Source organism: Tauraco erythrolophus, chromosome 3 (assembly GCF_009769465.1).
Source record: "Tauraco erythrolophus isolate bTauEry1 chromosome 3, bTauEry1.pri, whole genome shotgun sequence".
NCBI classification, from domain to species: Eukaryota; Metazoa; Chordata; class Aves; order Musophagiformes; family Musophagidae; genus Tauraco; species Tauraco erythrolophus.
This window is the reverse complement of record NC_141467.1, coordinates 63,208,602-63,233,106: the sequence shown is the minus strand read 5'-3', so window position 1 is coordinate 63,233,106 and position 24,505 is coordinate 63,208,602. Positions and strand designations below refer to the sequence as shown.

The 24,505-nt window shown below is 39.1% G+C and overlaps 1 protein-coding gene across 2 annotated transcripts in view; it reads left to right on the top strand.

Annotated features, from left to right (window-relative positions):
- TOX (thymocyte selection associated high mobility group box) overlaps nt 1-24,505 on the top strand; it is a 228,600-nt gene that overhangs the window by 99,803 nt on the left and 104,292 nt on the right. For both annotated transcript variants that reach the window (XM_086608669.1, XM_086608668.1), the window contains exon 2: nt 17,495-17,560. In XM_086608669.1, coding sequence (XP_086464795.1) covers nt 17,495-17,560 — 66 coding nt within the window. The remainder of the gene's footprint in view (nt 1-17,494; nt 17,561-24,505) is intronic.

Below are 24,505 nucleotides of genomic sequence, written 5' to 3'. Positions count from 1 at the left end.
CCTTCTCTGTTTGCATGGTTTTCCTTGTGCTTTAAGAACTGAAGATGTGTGCTGGCACAGGCAGGTGGAAGTATGCATGATGCACTATCTTCAGGTAAGCTGGTAGGGCTGTGAATGTATATGTTTTACACATGCAATTTAGGGAAGCAGTGGTTTGTGCTTGCAGAAGGTGATCCTGAAAACATAAACTGTGAGGATGGGTTTAATTATTTTTTTTTTTCTTAGTAGAGATGGAAAACGGATGAGCTCAGTGAAAAACTGATTTTTTAAATGTATATTTTCAAATCAGGAAGGTCTGTCAATCATTAGATACACTGTGCTCACTGTAGTAATCCTTGACTTTAGGTACAGAGTGATAATAGGCAGGAACTAGTCAATCAGCCGTAATTGTCATTTAATTGTAAAGATCAGAGAGACTGAAATTTATTTTTCTCTTGGGCTCGGGTAACATAATTCTAATGTAACCTGTGCTTGTCAAATTCTGCCTTATTTTCATTTTACTGCTGGAAACAACTATTTCTACATACCTTCAGTGAGCCACATGCACTAGCTTGAGCAGTAGAGATGGATAGCCTAAGGTTATCCTGTGAGTTTTCGTTTTGTCATTGTACAGGCACAACACGACATGCCAGGTACAACCAGTGTAAGGAGAATTCCAGCATCTCCATCACACAGTAAGCTCCTGTCAGCGAAAAGATCTTACGCAGTGATACACTGGTTAAATTTGACAAAGAACATAGATTGTGTAAATCATGCTGTTTTCATTGATTATAGTCTGAGAGTGCATTAAGCCTCCTTAAGGCTCCAGAAATCACTTTCATAAATGTGAGTAGTACAACAAAATGTTTAGTGAAGCTTTTCATGGATTAATTCTTTGTTAGAGGATAAAGTATTTTCACACATACAGATACTGAAGCGATAGTGATACTTGGAGATTTTTATTTTTTGACTCTACTAAGCATTTGTTTACTGTAACCCCTTGAAGGTTAATTTTCACTTAGGTTTTACAGGGACATACTGACAAGAAGCTTTGAAACATGTCTTGTGTTGTGCCAACTGTATTAATTAATGCAGTACTCTGGCTGGGGTGAATTTTCTGCATAGAAAAGAGAAGTCTAAGTTTAGAATTAGAAAGTGATTCCTACAATTACTTTAGGCTTATCATTGGAAGGGCTCTAAAGAAGTTGTTTACAATTTAGGGGGTTTTGAAACTAATTTTATTCTCTTTTAATCAGTATCTCCTGATTCGGTAGTTGGACTTCTGTGTTTTAACATTATTGTGAGAGTTTTTTCCCCCTGAAAAATGAGACTCCCATTCTGCTTGAGGAAATATGTGATTTACTCTGTTTCTGAGCTTCAGGGCCAGTGCCTAATTTTCTTTTTATCGCATTCTTAGTTCCATAGTAAGCAATTTCCTTTGGCTTCACTGAACAGAAATTCTTTGGATATCGTAATTATAAACTATACATTATGACTTCCTACAGTTATTTTTAAAGAGAGAGATTTTAGCATGTAGTTTTAGACTGCTTTTATTTTATTGTCTGTGAGTTTATTAATGTTTGTATATGTAGAGACTTCAGCTGATAGGCTATCAACTAAAAAAGGGCCAAACATTATATATACTGGAATTCAAAAGCACAGCATAAAGTTGCCAAAATGAAATTGCCAGCACATCTTAATCACATTTTTATCACCTCGTACTTCACTCTAAGAAACATATTTTCAGCCAAGTTTTATATGAAACAGATCAAGGCATCTGATGGCTCTGCAAAAACTCATAAATTGAGTACAAATTATCCTATAGCAATTCAGAAGTCTATTTTGCTTCCTAAACATTGCGCTAAATTGTTTCTTCTTTCACTAGCAGTCTACATTAATAAATAATAGGTTGGATTTGTGGGCAGGGGTGCAATAATTTCATGCTTCAGTGCCACCAACCTGTCCGTAGACCGACTACAACTGTGGAAATTCTTCACTGGGAAAACCCTTCATGACTGATTTGCCAGTTTGATTCTGCAGGTAGTGCTGTATAAAACACTTGCATCCGTACTCCACCATCCAACCCACTCTTTGTTCTTTCCTGCCATTTCAAAGGTACTTAGATGCAAAGTGGAAGGATTGTTTACTAAAATGAGACTAAAGTAAAACAACAGTGAGTAAGTAAAATCACCCATCTTGTTTAACAGAGATATGACGACCATGCAGTGAAGTCACTGCAAGCCTCTTCAGTTCATCCACTTTACTTGTCTGTCTAGCAAGGATATTTATAAATTCCTGACTTTTATGCTGCACCGAAAAGTGTTTCTGAGTAATGCCCCTTTTCACTACAGAAGTGACTGTGTTTCACTGGTACTTTACATTTCCATTAGCAAAGTCTGTAAGACCTGAAGTCTTATTTTGTGCATACCCCTCAAAATGGCTACTGGTGTCAAGGGGCGCTGAACACAGATTAGGGGCAGAATTTAGTCAATATTTGCAAAGCACTTTGAGGTACTTGGGCATGAAAGACATCGTATTAGGTAAATATTATTCTCATTCTGAGTTAAATCCTGAAATCTGTACTTCAAATGTTCATAGTTTCTGAGCTGAGGTAGATACGTGCATATGAAAAGATTTTATTTGGACTAGGTTTGCTTGCTTACTTGTTGATCCTAAATGAAATGGAGATGTTTTTTGTTTTGCTTGGCTGAGGGAAAAATAGCAACAGCCCTTCCTACTCTAGTCTCCTTGTTTTCTGTCTGAAAAGTGAAGGCCAGCACAGAAAAGAAAATCAAATTTGAGTTTGTTGACAGTTAGTGAAGAAGGATAAAATGTCTCGTATTTTGACATTTACTAACATAGATTTGCCTTTTAAGACATGTTGTTGTTGTGTAAGCCAGATGTAAGCCTGACTGCTTTCATCCACCCTTTCCTGGGAACTGGTGCCTCTCAGTAGTCAGGCCGTATTACGGCAGTGCCCAGTGGTGACATTACACACTGGGGCTGACTGTTCATTTATGTAAAACTTGCATATTAAACAGTTGAAGTTGATGCTGGTAGTAGCTGCCTACTGGAAAAGTGGAATGTATTCTTCCTCAGACCACTGATTAAAGAGCAAGGGCATAAATTTGTGTTCAGTGATGAGAAAAAAAAAGCCAAGTGATTCCTAGTAGAGAAATGTTGCTGAACCACCTTTGTCTGGACATCATAGGTCTCAGCTCGGGCTCGAGAGTTGGAGAGAATCGCCAAGTCCACAAACACCCTAGAGAGAACAGTACCTTCCTCTCTCTTTTTAGGTCTTCTTTTCCTATCTTTACATACCTCTACTTTTTACACTGTCTGCAGTGAGTATATCATTTATCGGTTAATAAGTTGTCTGACAAGATAGCCACTTTGTACCTAATTGTTCAGTTTATTTATGTATTATTGATGAGCTCAGGCTTGAACTCTGCTTTCCTTAGAGACTGCTTGATAAATCTGTTGGCTAATCCCATCTAAGACACTGAATTACCTGCTGTAGCATAATACATGACATTACTTTTGCTTTGTATTCTTAAAAGGAGCTGGTTATGCATTTCCAATGAGCTGTGTTTAACAGTAAGAAATAAAATCAGATACATAATTCACATCGCTCTCTGTGTTAACAAAAGATTTTCAATGATGCTCTGTAACACATAAAATACTTCTTCAGCTTTTAAATAAATGCTCTGACTATTTTAGCTTGTAAGGGCTCACGCAGTAAAGGAACTTCTGAACTGCAAAATAGTGATTATGAGTAAAACTATTAGACATGTCACAACACTTATGTTGTGTATTACTAATATGATCTGAAAATATTTGAAAATTAATCACCTTATACTTTCCAAGGCAGTAGTTACAATTTCAAATGAATGAACAAAACACCAAATTAATTTTCTATCAAAACATGAATCTAATGACAGCAGACTTTTGTACTCTGTTATTATTTCTGAACTTTTGACTTGTAGGCACTGACATAAGGGAAAGTTGGGAGTATTACAAGAACTGTAGAGCACAGGAAGAAACAGTGATACTGTATGACTAGCTATTTATGAATTCAGCTGTTAAGAGTCTGGAGCCTCTGCAAAACCCTGGAGCCTCTTAATACTTCTCTTAGAAGAGCATCATAAAACAGATCGTTGCTGACACCAAAAGAGGCTATGCGCTGAATGTGTGAACCCATTTAATAGTTTCCCTAAAAATGAGAAGAAAGCAAACTGCGTCTCAAGTAGAGCTTCATTTCCTGGGCTGGATCGATGGATGTTCTACTCAATGTTAGACTTGTAATCAATTGAAGTATACCGGCATAGACCCAGTCCAGTACAGGGCCCGTCTGTGAAAAGGGGTTTCATTCTGAATTGCATTCAAATCAAGGATATTTTACTCCATCCGCAAATATATGATTATTTCAACTAGTGCTTTGTGTGCCTTTTAATGTGGGAAAGAAGGAGCCAAATATGGTTTTGGTAACATTTATGCAGCTGCCGTGTTTCTGCTGAGGTTGTATATCTGCAAATCAGAGCATGATTTGCCCATTTGATTTTCTCTGTTCTCTCTTTTTTTTTTTCTTCTTTTTTTTTTTTTTAATCTAATAAACAAAGAATTAAGTTATTCTAGACTGGGAAAGTTTTGTTTGGAAGTGAGTTTGATCATGTTAAGAAAGTGTATTCGGAGTATATACATTAGACATGTAATCTTAGGTGTGACCATTGAAGCTGTAATTTTCAGTGGGTTGTTCCATAACTTTAATACTGTTAATATACTTGTCAGTCTTCCAAACACAAAGAAAATTTTAAAACAAAAATATTCAAGCCGTTCATTTCAAGTTTAATGTGCAGGCATTTTATGGTCTTTAGGCATAAAAGAGTATGATAATTTTCATCACAGATTTTATCAAATCCAGAGGACAGTGTATTAATAATTCAGTAGTTTATACAGAGAGGTGAGAGAATATAATATGGGGCACTAAAATGATAAGACATTTTTTCCATGACATTATTATTATAGAGTATTTTCATTGACTAATAAAATGGCTAAAGAGTCTGACTAGGCTATGAGATTACTGAAGTTAAACAACAATTATTGTACAATTGGGTAAAACAGAAGCAGATATTGTGATGCTGTGGAGAAAAGGAAACATGAAAAGCTAATAAGAAGCCATTTTTAAATCATAAAAGCATAAGAACAGCTCCATCAAGCTTTAATCACATTATTATATTAATCATTTATTTAAAAATTATGTTGGCTCATTAACAGTAGTTATAACAGAGATTATTGTAATTATAGTAAGATCAGCCAATACTAAGTTTTGCTTCTATTTCAGTGCACTGAATGCACAGCCTGCACTGTGTGAGTTGTAGGATTATCTGTCTAAAAAGCAACACTTCTGTATTTCAAGGGACTTGTTGCTACATTGGTGTCACCATCCTGTTCAAAATCTCTGACATCCACTTCACAGGGACTGTCCGTACCTCCTCTCCTAAATGTGGGGTGCAGTGTACCTGAGTGCCTCTGGACAGCCGCTCGTGGGAGATGACTGCCAGGGGAAGGCAGCCCTGCTGCAGCCTGGTCTGCCAGTAAGGAGCCTGCACCACCTCGTGTCTCTCTGCATGGCCCTTTCCAGCATAACGCAGCCCAGCTTGTTTCACTGCATTCAGGGACTTCAGAAATACATCAGGCTGGAAATTTTGAAGTGATTTTAGTCTTGCAAATATTCATTTGACAAACCCACAAGGGCCAGTTTTATTTAAACTCTTTGTTAAGAAGAATTTATCAGGGCTGGGATGTGATTTCTGTTCAAAACTGGAAAGAACAATACCAGAAAATAATGTCCTGTGAGGAAGACCGCTCAGCTAGATGTGAGAGAGAAAAATTCCAGTCTATATCATCACGAATTTTTAGAAAGATGACAGCCACAAGAAGTGATATGGGAAGCCTATCCCCCTGTGGCTGTGGTACATGTTTGGTACGTAAGGGAATAGCAGAGCAGGACTCAAACAGGGTTTCCTGTGGTGGTGCTGTGTGTGCTTGAATTGCCATGTTCTTCTGGCAAAAGAGTCTTTTTCATTTTTCGTGTGAAAATGTTCAAAAGTGTTGTCGTAAGATTCATGTTGGAATTACTTGATTTGAAAAAATATACAGCTCTGACTTGAGCTGAAATCCATGGAGCTTAGACCTTCAACATTTGTCATAGATCATGGTATCTACCCTAACTATCTGGCAACCTTCCATGCTACTATATAGGTCAGGAGAAGCTTTCAGAGGTTTCATTTATTAAGGACTGAGAAAAAAGCAAAGCATTTTCTAAATAATGTGTGTAAAGAGGAAGAGGCTGATGCATACCTACAGTCTGGATGAACCCTGGGAATAGAGAACCTGTTCAGATTTGTCCATGGCTAGCTAGAACACTACATTTATTTTGAATAACACATGAGATGGTGAAAAGGACATCAGTAAAGGGAAGCACTCAAGTGGTTAAAAATTAGGAAATGTTTGGAAAAAATCACGTTGCCAGAGAAGGTTAAAGGAATTTAAAATCAGCTTCCTGAAGAGGACAGAGTAAGTATCTGTCCTTAAGTTTATTCACGAATGTTGTCAATAGTAGGAGTCATTAGTCTCAGCAGACTGGAAGGACGGAAAAAAGTCTTGCCATAAAACAGTAAGATTGCTGAAGAGTTTGAACCAAAAGGAGAAAATGCATGGAAACACCATTGCTGGAGTTGTATCCAAGGCAGGGCTTGACAATAAGCTTTTGCAGATGCTGCGTGAAACCTATTCTGCTATTATTCAGGGGATGGATTTGCCTGCCCAGGGAGCTTCCTACCAGAGCTAACATGGTTCCCTCATGCTGATATGCATGGCCTCTTGGAAAGACAACAGTCATGGTGCTGGTAATGCCAGGTTTAAGTAACTTTGGCTATTTGATTTGCTGTGAGGAATGTACAACAGTAATAGATTCAGAAAGAACTAATGGGAAAAGCCGCAGCCAGCGCCGAGGGTAGCACTCTTTCTTCAAGCGGGAGGGAGGAGGAGCTGGAACATTTTTCGTCTTTAAAGGGTTTTGGTATGACAGTGGCAGGTACAACTAAAACTTTATATTTTAGCTCTTTACCTTCAAAACTAAGAAAAAATTGAAATATATTTGCACAGACTTGTCTTTTTTTCTGTTAAAGGAAAATATATCAAACGTATAAAGGAAACACCTTTGCAGATTCTTTAACAAAAAAAAAGCTGTTATGAATGCTACTTGACAAAATAGAAACAAAAGATGACAGCAGTCATGGAATAATTTAGTCATAAACTGTAATTTTGAAGGTCAAATTTTATCTTAAAGGTGTAGAGAGAACACAGGATTTTTGAGAACTGATAAACGATTTCATTACATCGGGGACATATCTTCACTTTTTCACTTTTGAGTAATATTTTGAACATTTCTAACCACATCTACTCTTGAACGACCTATTTGGGACAGAATGATGTTATGGCTGTTCCTGTAAATTTCCGAGCTTTGGGTCCCATCTCATCACATATTAGAATGGATGTTTGATTTTAAATACTCTCACACTCTCATCCCTTTCAACGGGGTAGTTTTAATGCTTGTTATGCATGTAGTCAAATGGCCCACTGCATTAATCTAGAGTGCTCAAGTTCTTAGATGATCAAGCCTTTCAATTACTTTTAAAAATTGGATTTCTAAGTATGCCATGGATTTCTAAGTATGCCATGGGGTTTTTTTTTCCTTGCTCTTTTAAACATGAGGCATAGCAGTACGCAGGCAAGATTTTCTAGTTACCTGGCAATTGTTACCATTAGTTTACTTCTCAAAGACTCTCTGTCATAGGATTTTCAGAATAGTAGTGGAATTTTGCTTGTGCTTTTGTTGTTAAGTGTTGTTCTCGTCCATTTTATTCCTAAAATTCTGCTGTGTAGAAGTAGATGTACTTTCCCACAGAAAGTATGTATACCCTATTTGCTCTATAAATAACATAGTGGGTCAAATTCTGTGCATGGGTCCCTGCACACAGCTCCCACTGTAGTCATGCAAGGGAATGGTTTTGTCCTAGTTGTGCAAAACTCATTCACTAAGGTCCACGGAGCCTCTCTTCTGGCATACTGCAACACAGGGGGCTCTGCACATGGATATACAAAAAATGCCTTTTTTTTTGGTCATCTGTCTGCTCTCTGTAGATCCTTTTTATTAAGCTTTCCTGTGTTTTATTACATAATCTAACGTTTGAAATTATGAGGCAAAGATAATATTGACAAAAATGACTCTGAAACTCACAGTAAGAAGGGCCCTATTACCCTTACCATTCTACCCAAGTCAGTTCCTGTCCAAATGGCAATGGCACAATTCCCTTCACCTTTCATGATGTGAGACCAGACCTTGTCATGAAACTGGCCCAGTATATTGGGATTGGAAAATATTACAAACCTACCAGGTTAAACAAATTTCCTCAGCTACTATGGGCAGGAAAAGAGAGGTCTAATCTTAGTTCCAACCTTTCCACCTTAACACCCAATTTTCCCAGTGGGTGGCTACATCTATAATTTAGTGTGGATTGAGTAAAATAATAACAAAAGCACTTGCCACTTTGATCTCAATATGTTTATTTAATGAGTGTTCAATATGCAAGGGATAGTTTAGCATAGGAGTCCAGACTACAGTGTGTTGGTTTGTTGTTTTGTTTTGTTTTTTTTTTTTTAATCTATTTTATTTTATTTAACACCCAAGGTTAAAAGGAGCAGGAGTCCAGCTGAGAGAGTTCAGAGTTCATCCCTGCATGCTCACTGTCTTCCATTTAAATGTACACAAAGGACTAATACAGTACCCGCTCTCCCCTGGGCTGTCTTTGATACACTCTGCTGTGCCTGGACTCTGCCACTCCTCCTATCAGTCTGATCCTACTCCTATTAGCCCGCTGTGCTCAGCACTGTAACCTCATTCCGCTAGCGCTCTGCATGCAGGCTAACCACTTCAAGGCTCTGTCAGGCATTGACACATGCAGGCTCTAAGCGGGAAGCTAAACACCCCCCTTCACCTCCTCTCCAGTTCCACATTAACCTCTATTAAGTGCAGGAAAAACACAAACGTTGTAGTGCCATCATTCAGGTTTTAACCACCAGTTTGTATTTAGATATTCAGCCAGCTTGCCACCTTTGAGAACATACTCAGCGAACCCTCTGGTTTCTCCCTTGTCTCGCAACAGGAGTGGTAAATGGTGAGTTAGCTTGGGGAGCGCAACGGTAGAAGGTCTGGGTTGGATATTTATGGCACAGACATAAAAATCTGAGAGGAATCTTTGACAGCGCTGCCTATGCTTTTTGAGGCAATAGTATGTGTTATAAATGGAAAATGAGGCAAAAATGGTCTGATTCCAGGAGAATCAAGCAGTGTATTTTCAAAACGTGTCCTCTTTGAAAGCCAGGGTGTAGAAAAGACGCAGTGCGATGCTGGTCTGCAAGCCCTATAGCTCTCTGATCCAAGCACTGAATGTATCAAAGTCCTTTGGGTGCTGTGTGTAGAGAGAGTTTCATCGCTGTTTCTGGCTTTCTGGCTCTTTCTAAGTATAGGAAATGTCTGACAGCATTTCCTTGCGAAGCAGCACCCTGGCTTTCCGCTCTGGGGCTCACTGCCAGCGCTCATCCACCTTGTGACTCACTCCCACTTTCCGCGGAGCTGTCGAGACCTGGGCAGATTCCTTCCCAACTTCAATATGCCTAGCCCACACGTCACTACACTTGGATTAATTAAACACATCATACCCCATATTCCTGGTTTAGACTCTTTGGAAAACATTTAAGAAAACGAAAGCACAGGAGACATAAAGGATTTTCCTAATACTTTACTCCCACAAATTAGTTACAGAATTAAAATTAATAACATTAATAATCTTGAGACATGCCATCTCTTCTGTAACGCTTGGTACATCAATGTTCCTGTGACTTGGAGGGCTCTTAGTGTTCCAGGTGGGACAGGACTTCTCCATATCCTGCTGGTCTGCAGTAATCATCTTCCTTTGGCTATAAACAGCCATCCAGCTCTGCAAAGAAATTTGACTTCTTTTTGCCATGGTGCTCCATTCACGCATAGTCTTCCAGCAGTCTCCACTTCTGAAAAAAAATCCTGGAAGGAGGGAGGGAAGACGGCAGAACAGAGACAATCAAAATCAAAGTACTGGATTGTTTTTTGACAATTTTCCTGTGATAGTCCTTCACCGAGGTGTCAAGCCCCTTTCCCAGGAAGGACGCTTGTCTGGAAGGCGTTACTATAACCTGTCTTGGGCAAATTTAAACGTGTTCAGTACAGCATTCAAAATGGAGTTCAGGAGACAAAATGGAGTTTCAATTTAATACAGATATACCGCTCTGCCAAACTGTGTCAAGAAAGGGATTTTCCATCATGTAATAATGTTTACAGAGCATCTCTGTTTTTATCTTTAATGGTTGCTGTAACAAGATCAACTGTTTCTTTAGCATAGCCATTTGATGATTTATGTTGTATCCCATCGTTATTTTAGTCTAATTTCAGCAGCTCTGAGTAAAATAAAATATCATTCTGTTTGTCATCGAGCAACCTGAGACAATGTCCACCCTTGGCATTTGGTTTAAAATAAACTAAATTACTAGTTTTAAAGCTTTTTCAGGATTAGTGGCTTTTAGATGATGTAAGGTACAAATGATATTTATAAGCTGTAAGCACTAAAATCACTAAATCACTAGAAATAAATAATCTTTTTACACAGTGTTGTGGCAACATTTTCTTAAAAAGAAACACAACAAATTGTGTTGGGTCTCCATCACAGCAAGATAATCCATGGTTAAAAGGTATAGCTAAAGTATAAATTTAAATCTAGCTTCCAGTTCCAATCTAAGATGGGAGAAATTTGTATTTAGATTATGTGATTAATAACACAGGCTTTGAAGATCTGTAACATGCTTTGAAGAAATTGGGATGTCGAGTCCAAGTAGCTTTACCCAGAAGCTGAACTTATTAAATACAGCAACTTTTACCAGTTTGGTCATCTCTCTCCTTGCTGCTTCTCCTTTAATCTCTACATTTCAGGATATCGCTGTTGAGATACATTTGTGCACAAAACAGTGTCCAAAGTTGCTCCCCCTCCACACCCCAGCCCCAAGCTTGTTTTGGCATCAAAAGCCATGTGGGCTAGTATTCATCATGCTTCCCTGCCTCCACTGCAGCTGGATGAGATGTAGTGCTATCATATTGTGCTGCACTTCAGTATGACGCAGAAGAAGCTCAAAGGTCCATGTGCTTGATTTTTTTCTTTTAGCTAATATAACAATGCTTGCAGAACTTAGGGCACATATCTATAGATATATATATGCATACAAAGAGAAAGGAAATATGCAATTCCTTCAGAAGTTGAAAACTGTGGACGAAAAGGAGCAAAATAGGCCCTCACTTCTCTCATCAGCAAAGAACTATGAGGTAGCAAATAGAGATAAAGAGAGGGGTGAAAATTCATTCTCCCTGCAATCCAGGTAGCACAGGTGACCCTGGCAATGAAAAAAGAGTGAATTGGCATAGAAGAAGGTAGGCTGTGGGGAGGGAAGGACACCTAGTGAGGCTGGAAGCCTCTGTTGAATCCTGTGGCAGTTGTCATCTGAACTAGCTATGTGAAGCTACAGATATGTCTCTGCATTTGTCATCACTGTATATGCACATACAGTTAGCATGCTATTCCAGTTGTTCTCTGGCTTTCAAGCCCTTATAGTTTTTTCTGCCCTACCGCACCTTCCTTTGTGTCTTCCAAACTCTTCTGTGTATGTAGGCTGTAATGAAGATTCTTTAAGTTGGTGTCACCATGATAATTTTTGTTCTCTGTTTGTTTTTGTGCAACCTGATTATAATGTCTTTATGCCATAGTCCAGCTAGGGTGTTTTTCATTTAAAGAAGCGCATAAATAATGGACAAAAAAATACCATTCTTGCTACTTCATAATCATTACTATAGATGCTGGCAGAGTTGACTGCAACCTAAGTGAGAAGACGAAAACAGGCTTCCTGGCTATGACTACATCATATGACTGTGATGTGATGCCGTGCTAATGGGAGACAAAAGCCAGCTTTGGATCCCTTGGTAAATCCATGACTGATAAAACATTCTTATCGCTCTGGACATTTACTGAACTCTGTCATAGCTCTTGCATCAGTAACAGTCAGACAGTGTTTATGTACCTATGTTCCTAACTTATATGAGTAAATTGCATTTAACAACAGCACTTGGGTATTTTGTGCACATCGGTTGCTGAACGTTATAATTTGTCTTACAAAGGGTTATTCTAAGGGATATTCTAACTGGCCATGCCATAGAGTTGCCTGTATGTTTTATTTATAATAATCATTTAAATAAAGAGTATGATGCAATTCTGAACATATATTAAAAACAGCTCCCAGTTATATACCTATTCATATTACAATGCAGTCACATTCTTACTTTGCTCTCACCCAAACTTCTCATGCAGTTACACTTTAATATGAAAAGAAATGTTGTCAAGAGTAATTATTATCATACATCAGAATATTGTATTAGGATTCACTTTTAATAGATTAAAATGAATGATTTTGAAATCTGCCCTTAATGATACTGAAGGATCTTGGAGACACATTGGGAAAGCTTTAGATGAAATGTCATATGATATATATACATCATACATAGGTTCATAAAAGACAGTTCATTTAACTGCCTGCCTTTGTGTTTCGTCTGTTCTGTTTGGATGAATCATCTGCAGTTTAAGTGATGCTTGTGCAGTTTCTTTGCTTGAAATCAAGCACAGTGAGTGGCACGGAAGTTTAGGGAATACAAGGTTCTTGTAAACCTGGGATGATGAGTAAAATAAGACAATTTTGGAGGCATGGAGTATAACCTGGAAGAAAAATCTGGTGATTGGAGACATCTTTGAGTTCTATCTGTTCTATCTTTTGACTCACTGTCTGATCCGGTTAGATTGCTTGAACTGCTTTGCATAAATCACCTCACCTGAAAAGCTGAATTCAAGGTGGACTTAGTATGAGTTAAGCTATCCTGGAGGAGAGTTGTTGAGAGAGGCCACACTGCAGAGCCTGCGTGTTACAAAGCAGCATATAAAAAGATGAAATGATTCAATGTTCATTTGTGGGGTTGTTTTGGAAGCTTCTGATACACACGGGAAAAATCAACAGTAGGACCTTCCAGTTGATGAAATTGTTGTCATTTTTTTTCTCAGTTTATTGGTTCCATGTGGGATAGTCACATTTGTGCAAGGTGGATACAGATACAATGCGCTGCATTAGTGTCTCTGAACTTCTTGTTATTGAAGGCCTGAGTAGCCTTTTTTTTTGGCTGGCGTGGGATGTATAGGTCATCTGTTTTCCACACTTCTTTGCTAGTTGGGAAAGGGGATGGTGAATAAACAATTCAGCATTGAAGTAAACATTGTATTTTATTTTGGTATACAAAAATCATAATTTCACTTCTTAATAAACATTTTAGTAAACACTGAGAACTTAAAGGAGGCATCTCCTGAAAATCCCTGCTGTAGGAAGTACATGTGTATATGCTTCGTCATTCATGTTTATGGATGTTTTTCAGGCTCGCATCTGAAGTCTCAGGAACTGCCAAGAAGCCATGCATCACACTGCACTAGACTGAGGGCAGATAATTATACAGCTGTAAATGTAGTACAAATACTAACACGGCAATGGTGTTAGTGTCAGCTAATACCTTACAGCCCGCTCACCGCAAATATAAATACTGCAAGAAATACACATTGCCTCAGATCTTATTGAACTATACAACCAATTACACAACACCTTACACATACTTCTAACAAGCAGATGCTAAATATTGCAGTGACTAAACTTCATGTTTGAATATTGAAGAAATGAAATAATAAATGAAGCTGCTGGATATTTTTAGATGTTAACAGGTCACTCAGGTTTTACAGACATTATGCATCAATATATTTTTCTGAGAATTTACCCTAAAAAATTCATCCAAAACATTGCAGAAAGACACTTCTCATTTAAGACCAAGCCGAAAGGCCAGGAAGTTTAACTTCAGGTATATTTTCGTTTTTCTCTTTCATTGATACATGGTCACATTAAGCCCACAGACCATGTTATTAAAAAAAAGCATTTCAGAGCTAAATAGAGGGCCACAAGCAACAAACAGGAACGGTTGACACCGAAGATCCTATCAGTGCTGTAGGAAGCACTAGTAGCAAGGCATGAATCAGGTAGGCAGATGAACCAAGAACAACACACAGAATGATGAAAATTTCCAAGATTTATAGAAAAATGACCTTAGGGAATTTCTTCTGTGTATGAAGATTTAGTGATTGCAAGCTTGGGAGCAAGGACAAATGACCAAACATCCAAAAAAGGGAATTATCTGAAAGACTAGTATAATTCAAAAAGATTCTTAAATCACAGGCATAGGCATTATGGAAGGCAAAATAAATCACAGAATCACAGAATGTTAGCGATTGGAAGGGACCTCAAAGGATCATCTAGTCCAATCCCCCTGCCGGAGCAGGACCACCTAGATCAGATCACACAAGAATGCATCCAGGCGGCTTTTGAACATCTCCAGAGAAGGAGACTCCACAACCTCTCTGGGCAGCCTGTTCCAGTGTTCTGTTACCCTTACTGGAAAGAAGTTCTTCCTCATGTTTAAGCGGAACCTCCTATGTTCCAGCTTATATCCATTTCCCCTTGTCCTATCATTGGATGTCACTGAGAAGAGCCTGTTTCTGTCCTCATGACAATCACCCTTTACATATTTATAAACATTAATGAGGTCCCCCCTCAGTCTCTTCTTCTCCAAGCTAAAGAGACCCAGCTCCCTCAGTCTTTCCTCATAAGGGAGATGCTCCACTCCCTTAATCATCTTTGTGGCCCTGTGCTGGACTCTCTCAAGCAGTTCCTTGTCCTTCTGGACACAATATTCCAGATGCGGCCTCACCAGGGCAGAGTAGAGGGGAAGGAGAACCTCTCTCGACCTACTAACCACACCCCTTCTAATACACCCCAGGATGCCATTGGCCTTCTTGACCCTTGAGGGACTCCACTGGACTTGAGGACTCCAGGCCTCCAACTAGACTCTGTCCCGTTGACCACTACTCTCTGGATTCTATCCTTCAGCCAGTTCACAATCCACCTCGCTATCCGATCATCCAGACCACACTTCCTTAGTTTATCGAAATAACTCTGGTCTGTGTCTAGCCTGTATGCAGAACAGGAAAGAAATTTCATGTTCTTTGCAACTAAACATATGCAACATAATATTTGAATTATAGTAATATTTTAAAAGTAGTCCAGTAAATATATGAGGATAATGAGGGAAATTAAAAATAGGAGGCTTAAGGAATCATGGATTCCAGGACAGGTAGGACTACCATAACCAGTCAGCGTAACTATCCTGTCCATAGGATTTCTCATAAATACGATCTGGAATGCATCTTTTCTGAAAAAGATATCTAACTGCATTTTAAAATGTCCATGAAATTATGAGTTTGCTGTTGACATAATGCTTCATTACTTTCCAAAGTAGGAACTTGTGTCTTATTTCAGAACTGAAATTCTCTAACTCCCATTTCTCTACACTAGATCTCATTATACCACTGTCAGGAAGGCTGACATCTTGCTATCAGACATCTTTCCAGAGTGTAAGTACCAATCACAGTGATCAAGGCACCTTTCAGCCTTTCGTCTGACAAGCTGAATAAGTTGAGCTCCTGTAGGCCTTGCACTGGAGCGCCTGGTTTCTAACCACAGGCTGTGAAATCTCTCTTCAGAATTTCACCTGTCCATCTGAGTAGAAGAAAAAATGCATTTTTTCCAGTGTGCAAACAATCCAGGTGCTAACAAATTTTCTCTTGTAAACAAGAAACAATAAAGGAACAACCATCAATCCCTATTTTTAAGACCTAATCCAGCTATCTCTATTCCATTAAACTTTGCAAATACTCTGTTCCCTATGGTAGATCTGTGCCTATGGCATAATCCTTTCCCTCCCATGAAACTAGACTTCTGACAGATAGGCAGTGACTAGCTATTTAATAGCTCTGGCCAGGAAGGGCAGACCATCAACTGCTGTGCCAGGAGCTGGCACTTGTTTGTTTCTACTGCTGCTGTTACAAGCCTGGTAGCCTCTGGCAGAGAAAGAGGATGAACAGCTGGAAACCGAAACCTTTTTAGCCACCTCAGCAAAAATTAGAAGAGCTATCTGCCAAAGCCACAGTTTGACTTTGCCACCTTGGTCTTCTTGAATATAGTGTACCTTGCAGGTAGAATATCCTGAGAAACTCAGCATGGATCGAGAAATATCCATGGGATGTTTCACTACCACCTTCTGTAGTAGAGCAACCTCAGTAGCAGGGACTCTTTAAAAATGCCGCTGTGCCATCAAAAATAATGGCTCATTTCCAAAATATGTCTCTCTAAGCATTCACAGAAGGGGTCAGGTGAAAGTTATTTCAAACAGATCTCGTAACAGCTGGAAATTCGTGGTTGATGACTGGGGATGGGGATTCCTGCTGTTGTTCATTTCAACTTGAAAGGTTTGAAAAGATTTTCCCTACCTCCTGAGCGGACACTGGGACTATAGTTGTCCTGTTGGCACTGGCACTTGAGCAGGCATGACAAGAGTTCTGTGGACATCTTCCAGATTACGTAAGATCAGTAGTTTCACACTTCTTTGTGTTGGTACAGGATGAGGCTTCAATTCTGATGGTTTTTCTCCATCTAGACCTTCAGATTTTAATCAACTCCTTTCTATCACATTTCTGTTACTTCTTAACTGCCGCTGAGGGGTGAAAAGAACGACAACAAAAAAAGCTTTGTATATTTTTCCAGGAATAGTGTTTATCATTTGTGGAAGGGTATTTTTGCAGTTCTGATTATGAATGTTTACTTGATTCACACATCGAGCAAAGTATCCTCTTAAACCATACAGTCAGGAGGTATACTGTTTCATACACTCGGATGTCTGAAAGCTGTCTGGAAATGTATTTCCTACTTTCTGATGCGGGAACATATCAATAGGAGGGGGTTTAATTTGTTTTGAAATTTCAACTGTTGTTCTGCTCAGAAGCTAAAGTTGGAATCCATTAAGATGCATTTTAGTGCAGTTTCTACTCTCATCTTCCTTTTCTCAATAACTGTGCAATTCACTTAGTACTTCATTATGACCAACAGCAATATGTATACACGGTGCACAAAATGAGCCATTTTGTTTTAAAACAGATTGTAGATGAAAGGAAACCATTCATTTCTTGCTTGCTAGCTGTAATTACTAGAGCGCTAATTACTCCAAATCACTGACATCCAGGGTCAATAAGGATGACAACAGGAACATCAAAGACAAGATCCACACATGCAATTACAAGTCTCTAAAACCAAGCTGTAATATTATTTTATGGCTACCATTTTTTTCAGTCAATACTGAAAAATATTCAAGTTTGCTGAATGTTTATTATTATTTCCTTTGCAGTTTGACGGTGAGAACATGTATATGAGTATGACAGAGCCGAGCCAGGACTATGTGCCAGCCAGCCAGGTGGGTTAATTAATCTTCTCTGCCTTGTTTCAAATTGTAATTAAACAAATTCAAAGAGTTGCATTGCAAATGAGTGGCACTATCAGTAACTGCTGCAATCAGGAATAATCATAATTTATAAACAAAGCATTTAAGCCTTGTTTCCAGTTAATGAGATAGAGCTGATAAAACACCAGAGTTGGCGTTTGTTGAAAGATACTACCTTGTTTCCTCTCCAGAATGCAAGCAGCTGTTTTGCCAGCATGATCTTTCCTAAACAGTTGTTTTACCTTCAGGAAATAAAGTCTTTACAGGTGCAGGTTATTTGTTTATCTGACTGCAGACAAGTTAATCATTATAAGCTACACATGTCACAAATAGCTCTAATTATCACTCGTAGGCCAGTTGTAGTTGAAGAATTGCATTTTTAACACTAATCCTATGGCTGACAATGACTTGGTCTTCTGTAGCTTGCAGCCCAAAAGGTTTAATGTGATGTGGATGCTTTGCAGATATTTTTGAGTCCTTTCCCTTTTGGGGAAGCATACACACTAAATTAGGATATTAGGTGTATGTTTAAAAATCTTTCACCTTTCTGCTTGAACCCTAAGTTACTATAGATTTCTAAGAATGAAATATTTTAATTACTTTTTTAAAAAGCAAAAATAATTTTGACATTTTAGGTTTGTCCATCTGCAGCTACATCCATATGTAGGGGAAAAATTTTCATTTAATTCACGCATTTCAGTCACTTTAATTGCACATTACTAAGTGATGGTGATAGTGTTGCAGGTCAGTTAGACTGTGTCAGAAATTGCCTTGAATAATCAGATTTGTGGTCTAGGTCATGCAGTATCTCAGGCCCAGCAGTGGCAAGTCTGATACACCTCTTTCTGGCAGGACCAGTAGAATTATGTGAAGAGCTCTCATTAGGTGGGAAATAAATTCTCATGCATAGTAAATGTGTGTAGGTGAGCAGGATGTAATTTAGGAATCAACAGCTTTGGCAAGTGACAATACTTTCAAAGCTAAATGTCTTCATGAAGTAGGGTTTTTCACATAGCCATGTTGGTCTAACTAATCGTGATGTGTAGTACACAGGTTCATTTGGGGGCAGGGAAGCAGGAGGTTGCATGAGATGAGCTACATTGTTCAATCCAAAAAGACCATCTTTAAAATGTTCCACCATGTTGCTTCCTAGCCTTCTGTTGAAGTTACTCTGAAATACCTTTAGAGACCAACCATACTTTGCATTTAGGATTTGTGCATGATTGAACTTATTCAGCTAAGAACCCTCCAAGATCCAGAGGTAGTTTAGAATAGAACTGTTTGATTAAAAAATGAAAAATTATATTATTAATTTTTCTCAAACCATTAATCCAAAAACTGTACTGACAAGTTTTAGTATTACTATTAGATTAAAGCAGCCTAGTATCATCTCATTTATGCCTTAAGGGTTTTGAAGTGCAAGGGCTAATTGAATTTGTTTGAAACAGTAGAAATACAAACTCTGTGAATGATTGCTGTTATAAGGCAGCTGCTACCTTTCAGAGAATCATTATGTCTGTCTTAAATAGTTTTGAATAAAGAATTGCAAATCCACATTATACATCAGAATTATTTTTCTTCTGTTGATATTTTTGTACTGTGTATGCATGTAGTTTAAATAATTTAAATGGCGTATTGAAAAATTAAGAGTATAAGTTTTAATCTTTTATGGGGTTTCTACATGTGTTAACAAGACCCAGATCCTCAGAGATATTTATGCATCTAACACTCACTGGTTTCAGTGCAAGTAAGGTGCTTAAACTACCTTTAAAGATCCAGGCCTAGATATTTTAAGTGCAAATTATTTTCTCTTCAAGGAGAAAAATCTATCAAATGTGGCATTTCCAAATTCAAAGATGACAGAAAACCCTGAACGCTTACTAAGGGCTGGAACCAAGAAAGGGCTTACAGACTTAAAATCTCGCTGCTGTGTGTCTGGAGTTCAAAACCCAGAGGCACATGTCGAAACTCTGTCCTTTGCTGGGGCATCCATGTAGCAAGAGGCAGCTCAGCTGCCCGGCACAGTATTTTGAGTTATTACCCAATGCATGCCGATCAAACAGCCTCCCGTGCCTGTTTGAGAGAAGCCATCAGCCTTGGGCTGTCGCACCCTCCTGTCCCTCACTGTGGTTCTCTCCTGGTGCTTACACCATTGCGGCAGTTTTTTAAGTGAATGTATATGAAAGCCTGTAATAATAACTACACTAAAAAGGGGAGACAAAAAAACACACTAGGAGCGGGAAGCCGGGAGTGTGTTGGAAATCCTTGTCTAGGTAACAAGGAGACATCTCCTTGTCTCCTTCTCTGGAGATGTTCAAAACCCGCCTGGACGTGTTCTTGTGTGATCTGATCTAGGTGGTCCTGCTCAGGCAGGGGGATTGGACTAGATGATCCTTTGAGGTCCCTTCCAATCCCTAACATTCTGTGATTCTGTGATTCTGATTCTGTAAGAACTGGGACTGCGAGAGAAGCTTTCCTGAACCTGTTCCTGATGCAGATCACTGCTAGTCGACCCTCAAAGGAACTAAGCAGTTCTCCATTGACAGTATTGGCGAGGTCTTCACCAACTATAATGGTGCACTGTTCCTATCTCAGGCGTAAACAGTTGGTAGTCGCCCAAAATTGGTGACCTGACTACCGTTTCAACATCCAACCTGCTTGTTAAAGCTCGACAGAATACGATATTCACTGCTCTGAAAACAAACCATGCCAGATTGTATAGCTTACTGGAGAGGGAGAGGAACAGAAGAAGAAGTGACTGTATTTTCTAGTCTTTGTTTTCAAGACTGTTTGTTCATTTTCCATTCGCTCTTACTGGATATAAAACAAATAAGAAGAGATGAGAAAATGTTCGCTCCCAGATGAAAGCCTAGTCACTTAATCCATAGAATTTTCTCTTGTGTCCAGTTTGCATCTAACCAGTTTGGATCTAACCCTGAGAAGTTAGTTTTACTTGTTTTACCTTTTCCCTCCAACTTTTCCTAGAATCAAGTATTTCAAGAAATTTAGGGACTTCAAAATAAAGTGTGTTGCAGAAGAAAATAAAATTTAGACATCAGAAATGTTCCAATTGCCCTGAAAACGCTGAACTTTGCACTTCAGTTCTTTCTGTTTACTGCAAAGTAAACATCAGAAAAACATCACCTTGTATTATTTTAAGGGTTTTAATCAATTTATCCCCTTTAGGCTAACATAAATAAAAGTTCAGCCATTGGATAGGAAAAATATAGTTTTGTTCCTTTTGCTATATAACATCAAACATCTGCATAGCTTGGTAATCCAAGACAAGTTGCCTCACAGCATCCCTCAACAATTATCATTTCTGTTCAATTTTCAAATCAGTACATGCTTTGGGACTTATAGACTAAGTTGCTAAGTAGCAACATATGGCTCACTACTGTTCCTGTGATGTTGCTGCAAGCAAATAGCATAATTCTATACTTGAAATGATTTTTACAGAAAGCCAGTTCTGGAACTGAGCCAGAAGTGTAAGTATACAGTAAAAATTAATGATATTCTTTTAGACTATCCCAAAAGGCTGTTTGGCAATGTTGTCTCTGTGTGCATTTTATATATATGTATAAGTACTGTATTTTTGGTTATGATATATGTAGTACAGGACTCTGCACTGCAGACATCTCCTAAATGAGTTATGCCAGCCATATTAACAAACGTACATAGTAAAACTACATGACATTTTCACTACTAATTGCACTTCGATCTGAAAATATTTATCATTTTAAAATAAAACTATGCCAAGTGCTCCGCATTTCAAATTCCCTCAAATATATTGTTTTCTCCCCACACCTATAATTGGAATCTCGGAGATGAATTGTTCTTCATGTAATTCCTCCTCCTGTAATTTGTGGGCCATGCACAGCACAGTATAAAATTATATTGTTTATTTTACATTTCTTCCTAGTCACAATACAGAATGTAATTCAGGACTCTGTTGCACAGAGTATTGCACAATTTGTATCCTTCCTGAGGCCTGATAAATGTTAACCGTAGCAAATCTACCTGCCAAATTCCCCGCACGGTCCAAAGGAAAGGGAGGAGAACTGGCCTGGACCTGATGGTTTGGGGCAGTATCCTCATTGCCCTAGTGGGAAAGAGACACTGGAGGCAGAGGAAGGAATACTGCTTGCACAGAGATGGTATTTTCCTCTCTCCCAGAGCTATACCGGGGGATCCATCTAAGATATATACACATGCTCTTTGATGCAGTGGGCACCATGTGTGTCAAAACTGATTTTTGCTGTACAACTCCAGGGTAAAATGGGATAGAATGACATCCAACAGAGATTTTTCATGTTAATAGGAAAGTAAAGGGTCCCTCTGCCTTTAGTTGCCATATGCACATGGTCATATATATATCCCTGACTTCTTAGTTCATGTTCATACTGTAATTTCTTAGAGTATTAATGGGATAGCTGTTAAACTCTTGTGAAGTCAGGATGGATAAATACTACATAATAGCTGCCCTCTCTTGCTCTGTATCGGTCCTTCCCTATAGGCAGACTAGAATTTCAGGGTACTCTGTCCCATTCCTGCCAGAAGATATGGCTCATCTCTCTTGTCGCTCTTCTAGAGCCAGAGTCAGCAGAGCAAAGCAGAAGTTGACTGTCATGGAAAGGATTCAGGAAAAGCAACATTCTTAGATGGAGAATCATTACGTGGTCTAGTGTAGTCCTGTGGGTACATACTACCCTGAAGTCCAGGGAAGTTCTGCCAAACAACTGGAAAGCCTTGTCTCAGCAGTTGAGAGGCTGCTCCACAGTGAGAGGGCAATGCCACCTGATCAGTCTGCTGGCTAGCTGCAGTTCAGGGCTGTTTGGACCATATTCCACCTCCCTTTTCCTGATCCACTATCTTTTAATTTCAAAAGCAGAGTATCGGCAGAAGGCTGTTCACCTCTCCTCCATCTCTCTGAAGTAGGCTATAGATGACACTTCCAAAAAAAAAAAAAAAAGAGTTGTAAGTTTAAATGACCTCAGGGAAAGAAAAACACCAGGTAGATCTTTCATATCCTGAATGGGTGGTTAAAGGTAGAGATAGCATTACCCTACCTTTCTCTTTTGTGTAGAACATAACGTTTTAACATCTCTTGGGATTAGGCACAGAGACCGTGTCCTGGTTTTGACTGGGGCAGAGTTAGTTTTTCTTTTTAGCAGCTAGAAGAGCTCTGTGTTTTGAATTTAGTCTGGGATTCGTTATGAGAAGAATGCTGATAGCGCACTGATGTTCATAGTTGGCACTGAGACCTCAAGGACATTTCAGCTTCTCATGTTGTTGTCAGTGTGCAGGAGCACAACAGGCTGGGGGGGGAGCATGGTCAGGACAAAGGGTCCACAACTCCCCTTTTGGTTTGAATTTAGGATTGAGGACCAAACTGGCCAATGGAGTATTCCATATCGTGTAAAGTCCGGCCCAGTATATAAAGGAGGTTCAACCGGTAGAAAATGCTTTTTGTTCTTCTGGAGGCTCTCACTCTCTGCCTCTTGGAGTGTTATCTCTCTCTGTTCTGTCTTCTGGCCTCTTGCTCGTCCGGGATTGCAGTGTCAGAACTTATCTGTTTCAGGATCGTTTGCTGGGACAAGACAGGCGTTGGTCACTGAGTGGTGAGCAATTACTCTGTGCATCACTTGTTTGTATATATTATTGTATACATATATATATTCATATTATTATTATTAAATTGTTCTTATCTCAGCTCACGAGCCTCCTTCCCTTTTCCCCTTTAATTCTTTTCCCTATCCCCTGGGGGTGAGGGAGGGTGAGCAAGTGGCTGTGTGGCATTTAGTTGCTGGCTGGGCTAAACCACAGCAGTCTGGAAAATTGAGTCTCTGATAAAAATACATCAACTGTTGCATTAACAAGGCAACATTTGTGTACATAGATATATATGTATAGAATCATAGAATTGTTTGAGTTGGAAGGCATCTTTGAAGATTATGTAGTCCAACCCCCTGCCATGGGCAGGAACATCTTTCACTAGACCAGGCTGCTCAAAGCCCCATCCAACCTGGTCTTGAACGCTTTGAGGGATGGGGCACCCACAACTTTTCTGCTCAACCAGTTCCAGTGCCTCACCACCCTCACAGTAAGGAATTTCTTTCTATGTCAAATCTAAATCTACCCTCTCTCAGTTTGAAACTGTTTCCCTTTGTCCTGTCACTACAGGCCTTGGTAAAAAGTCTTTCTCTGTCTTTCTTATAAGCCACCTTTATATATACTAAAAGGCTTAAGTAAGGTCTCTACGGAGCCTTCTCTTCTCCAAGCTGAACCACCCCAACTCTCTCAGCCCGTCTTCAAAGGAGAGATGTTCCATCCCTCTGATTATGTTTGTGGCCCTTCTCTTGACCCTCTCCAGCAGGTCTGTGTCCTTCTTATGTTGGGGTCCCCAGAGCTGAACACCAGAGTATTCCAGGTGGGGTCTCATGAGAGCAGAGTAGAGGGGCAGAGTCATGTCCCTCGACCTGCTGGCCATGCTTCTTTTGATGAAGCTCAGGATATGGTTGGCTTTCTGGGCTGCAGGTGCTCATTGTCAGGTCGTGTCTTATTTGTCATCCACCATTCCTTCTCTGCAGGAATATATTATACAAGTATGGATGAATGTCTTTACCTTTAATGCAAAATGTGTGCACATTCACAGTGTCTGTATTCAAGAATATTTTTAAATTTTTGTGTAATCAAATGCCTCAACTTTACCCTCCTTTACTCAAATTGATTTTAGTCGGATTAAGTTCAGTAAGTATTGAACTTGTACTCGAACCACAAGAATAAATGTATATGACCTATTTCTCTCCAAAAAATTAGTTACTTAAATATGCCTTTACTTAATGCTTCTTCCATTTAATGCCTATTCTACAGCACATGCTGTAAAAATACTAAAGAGGGCAAAATCATTTCCCTAAG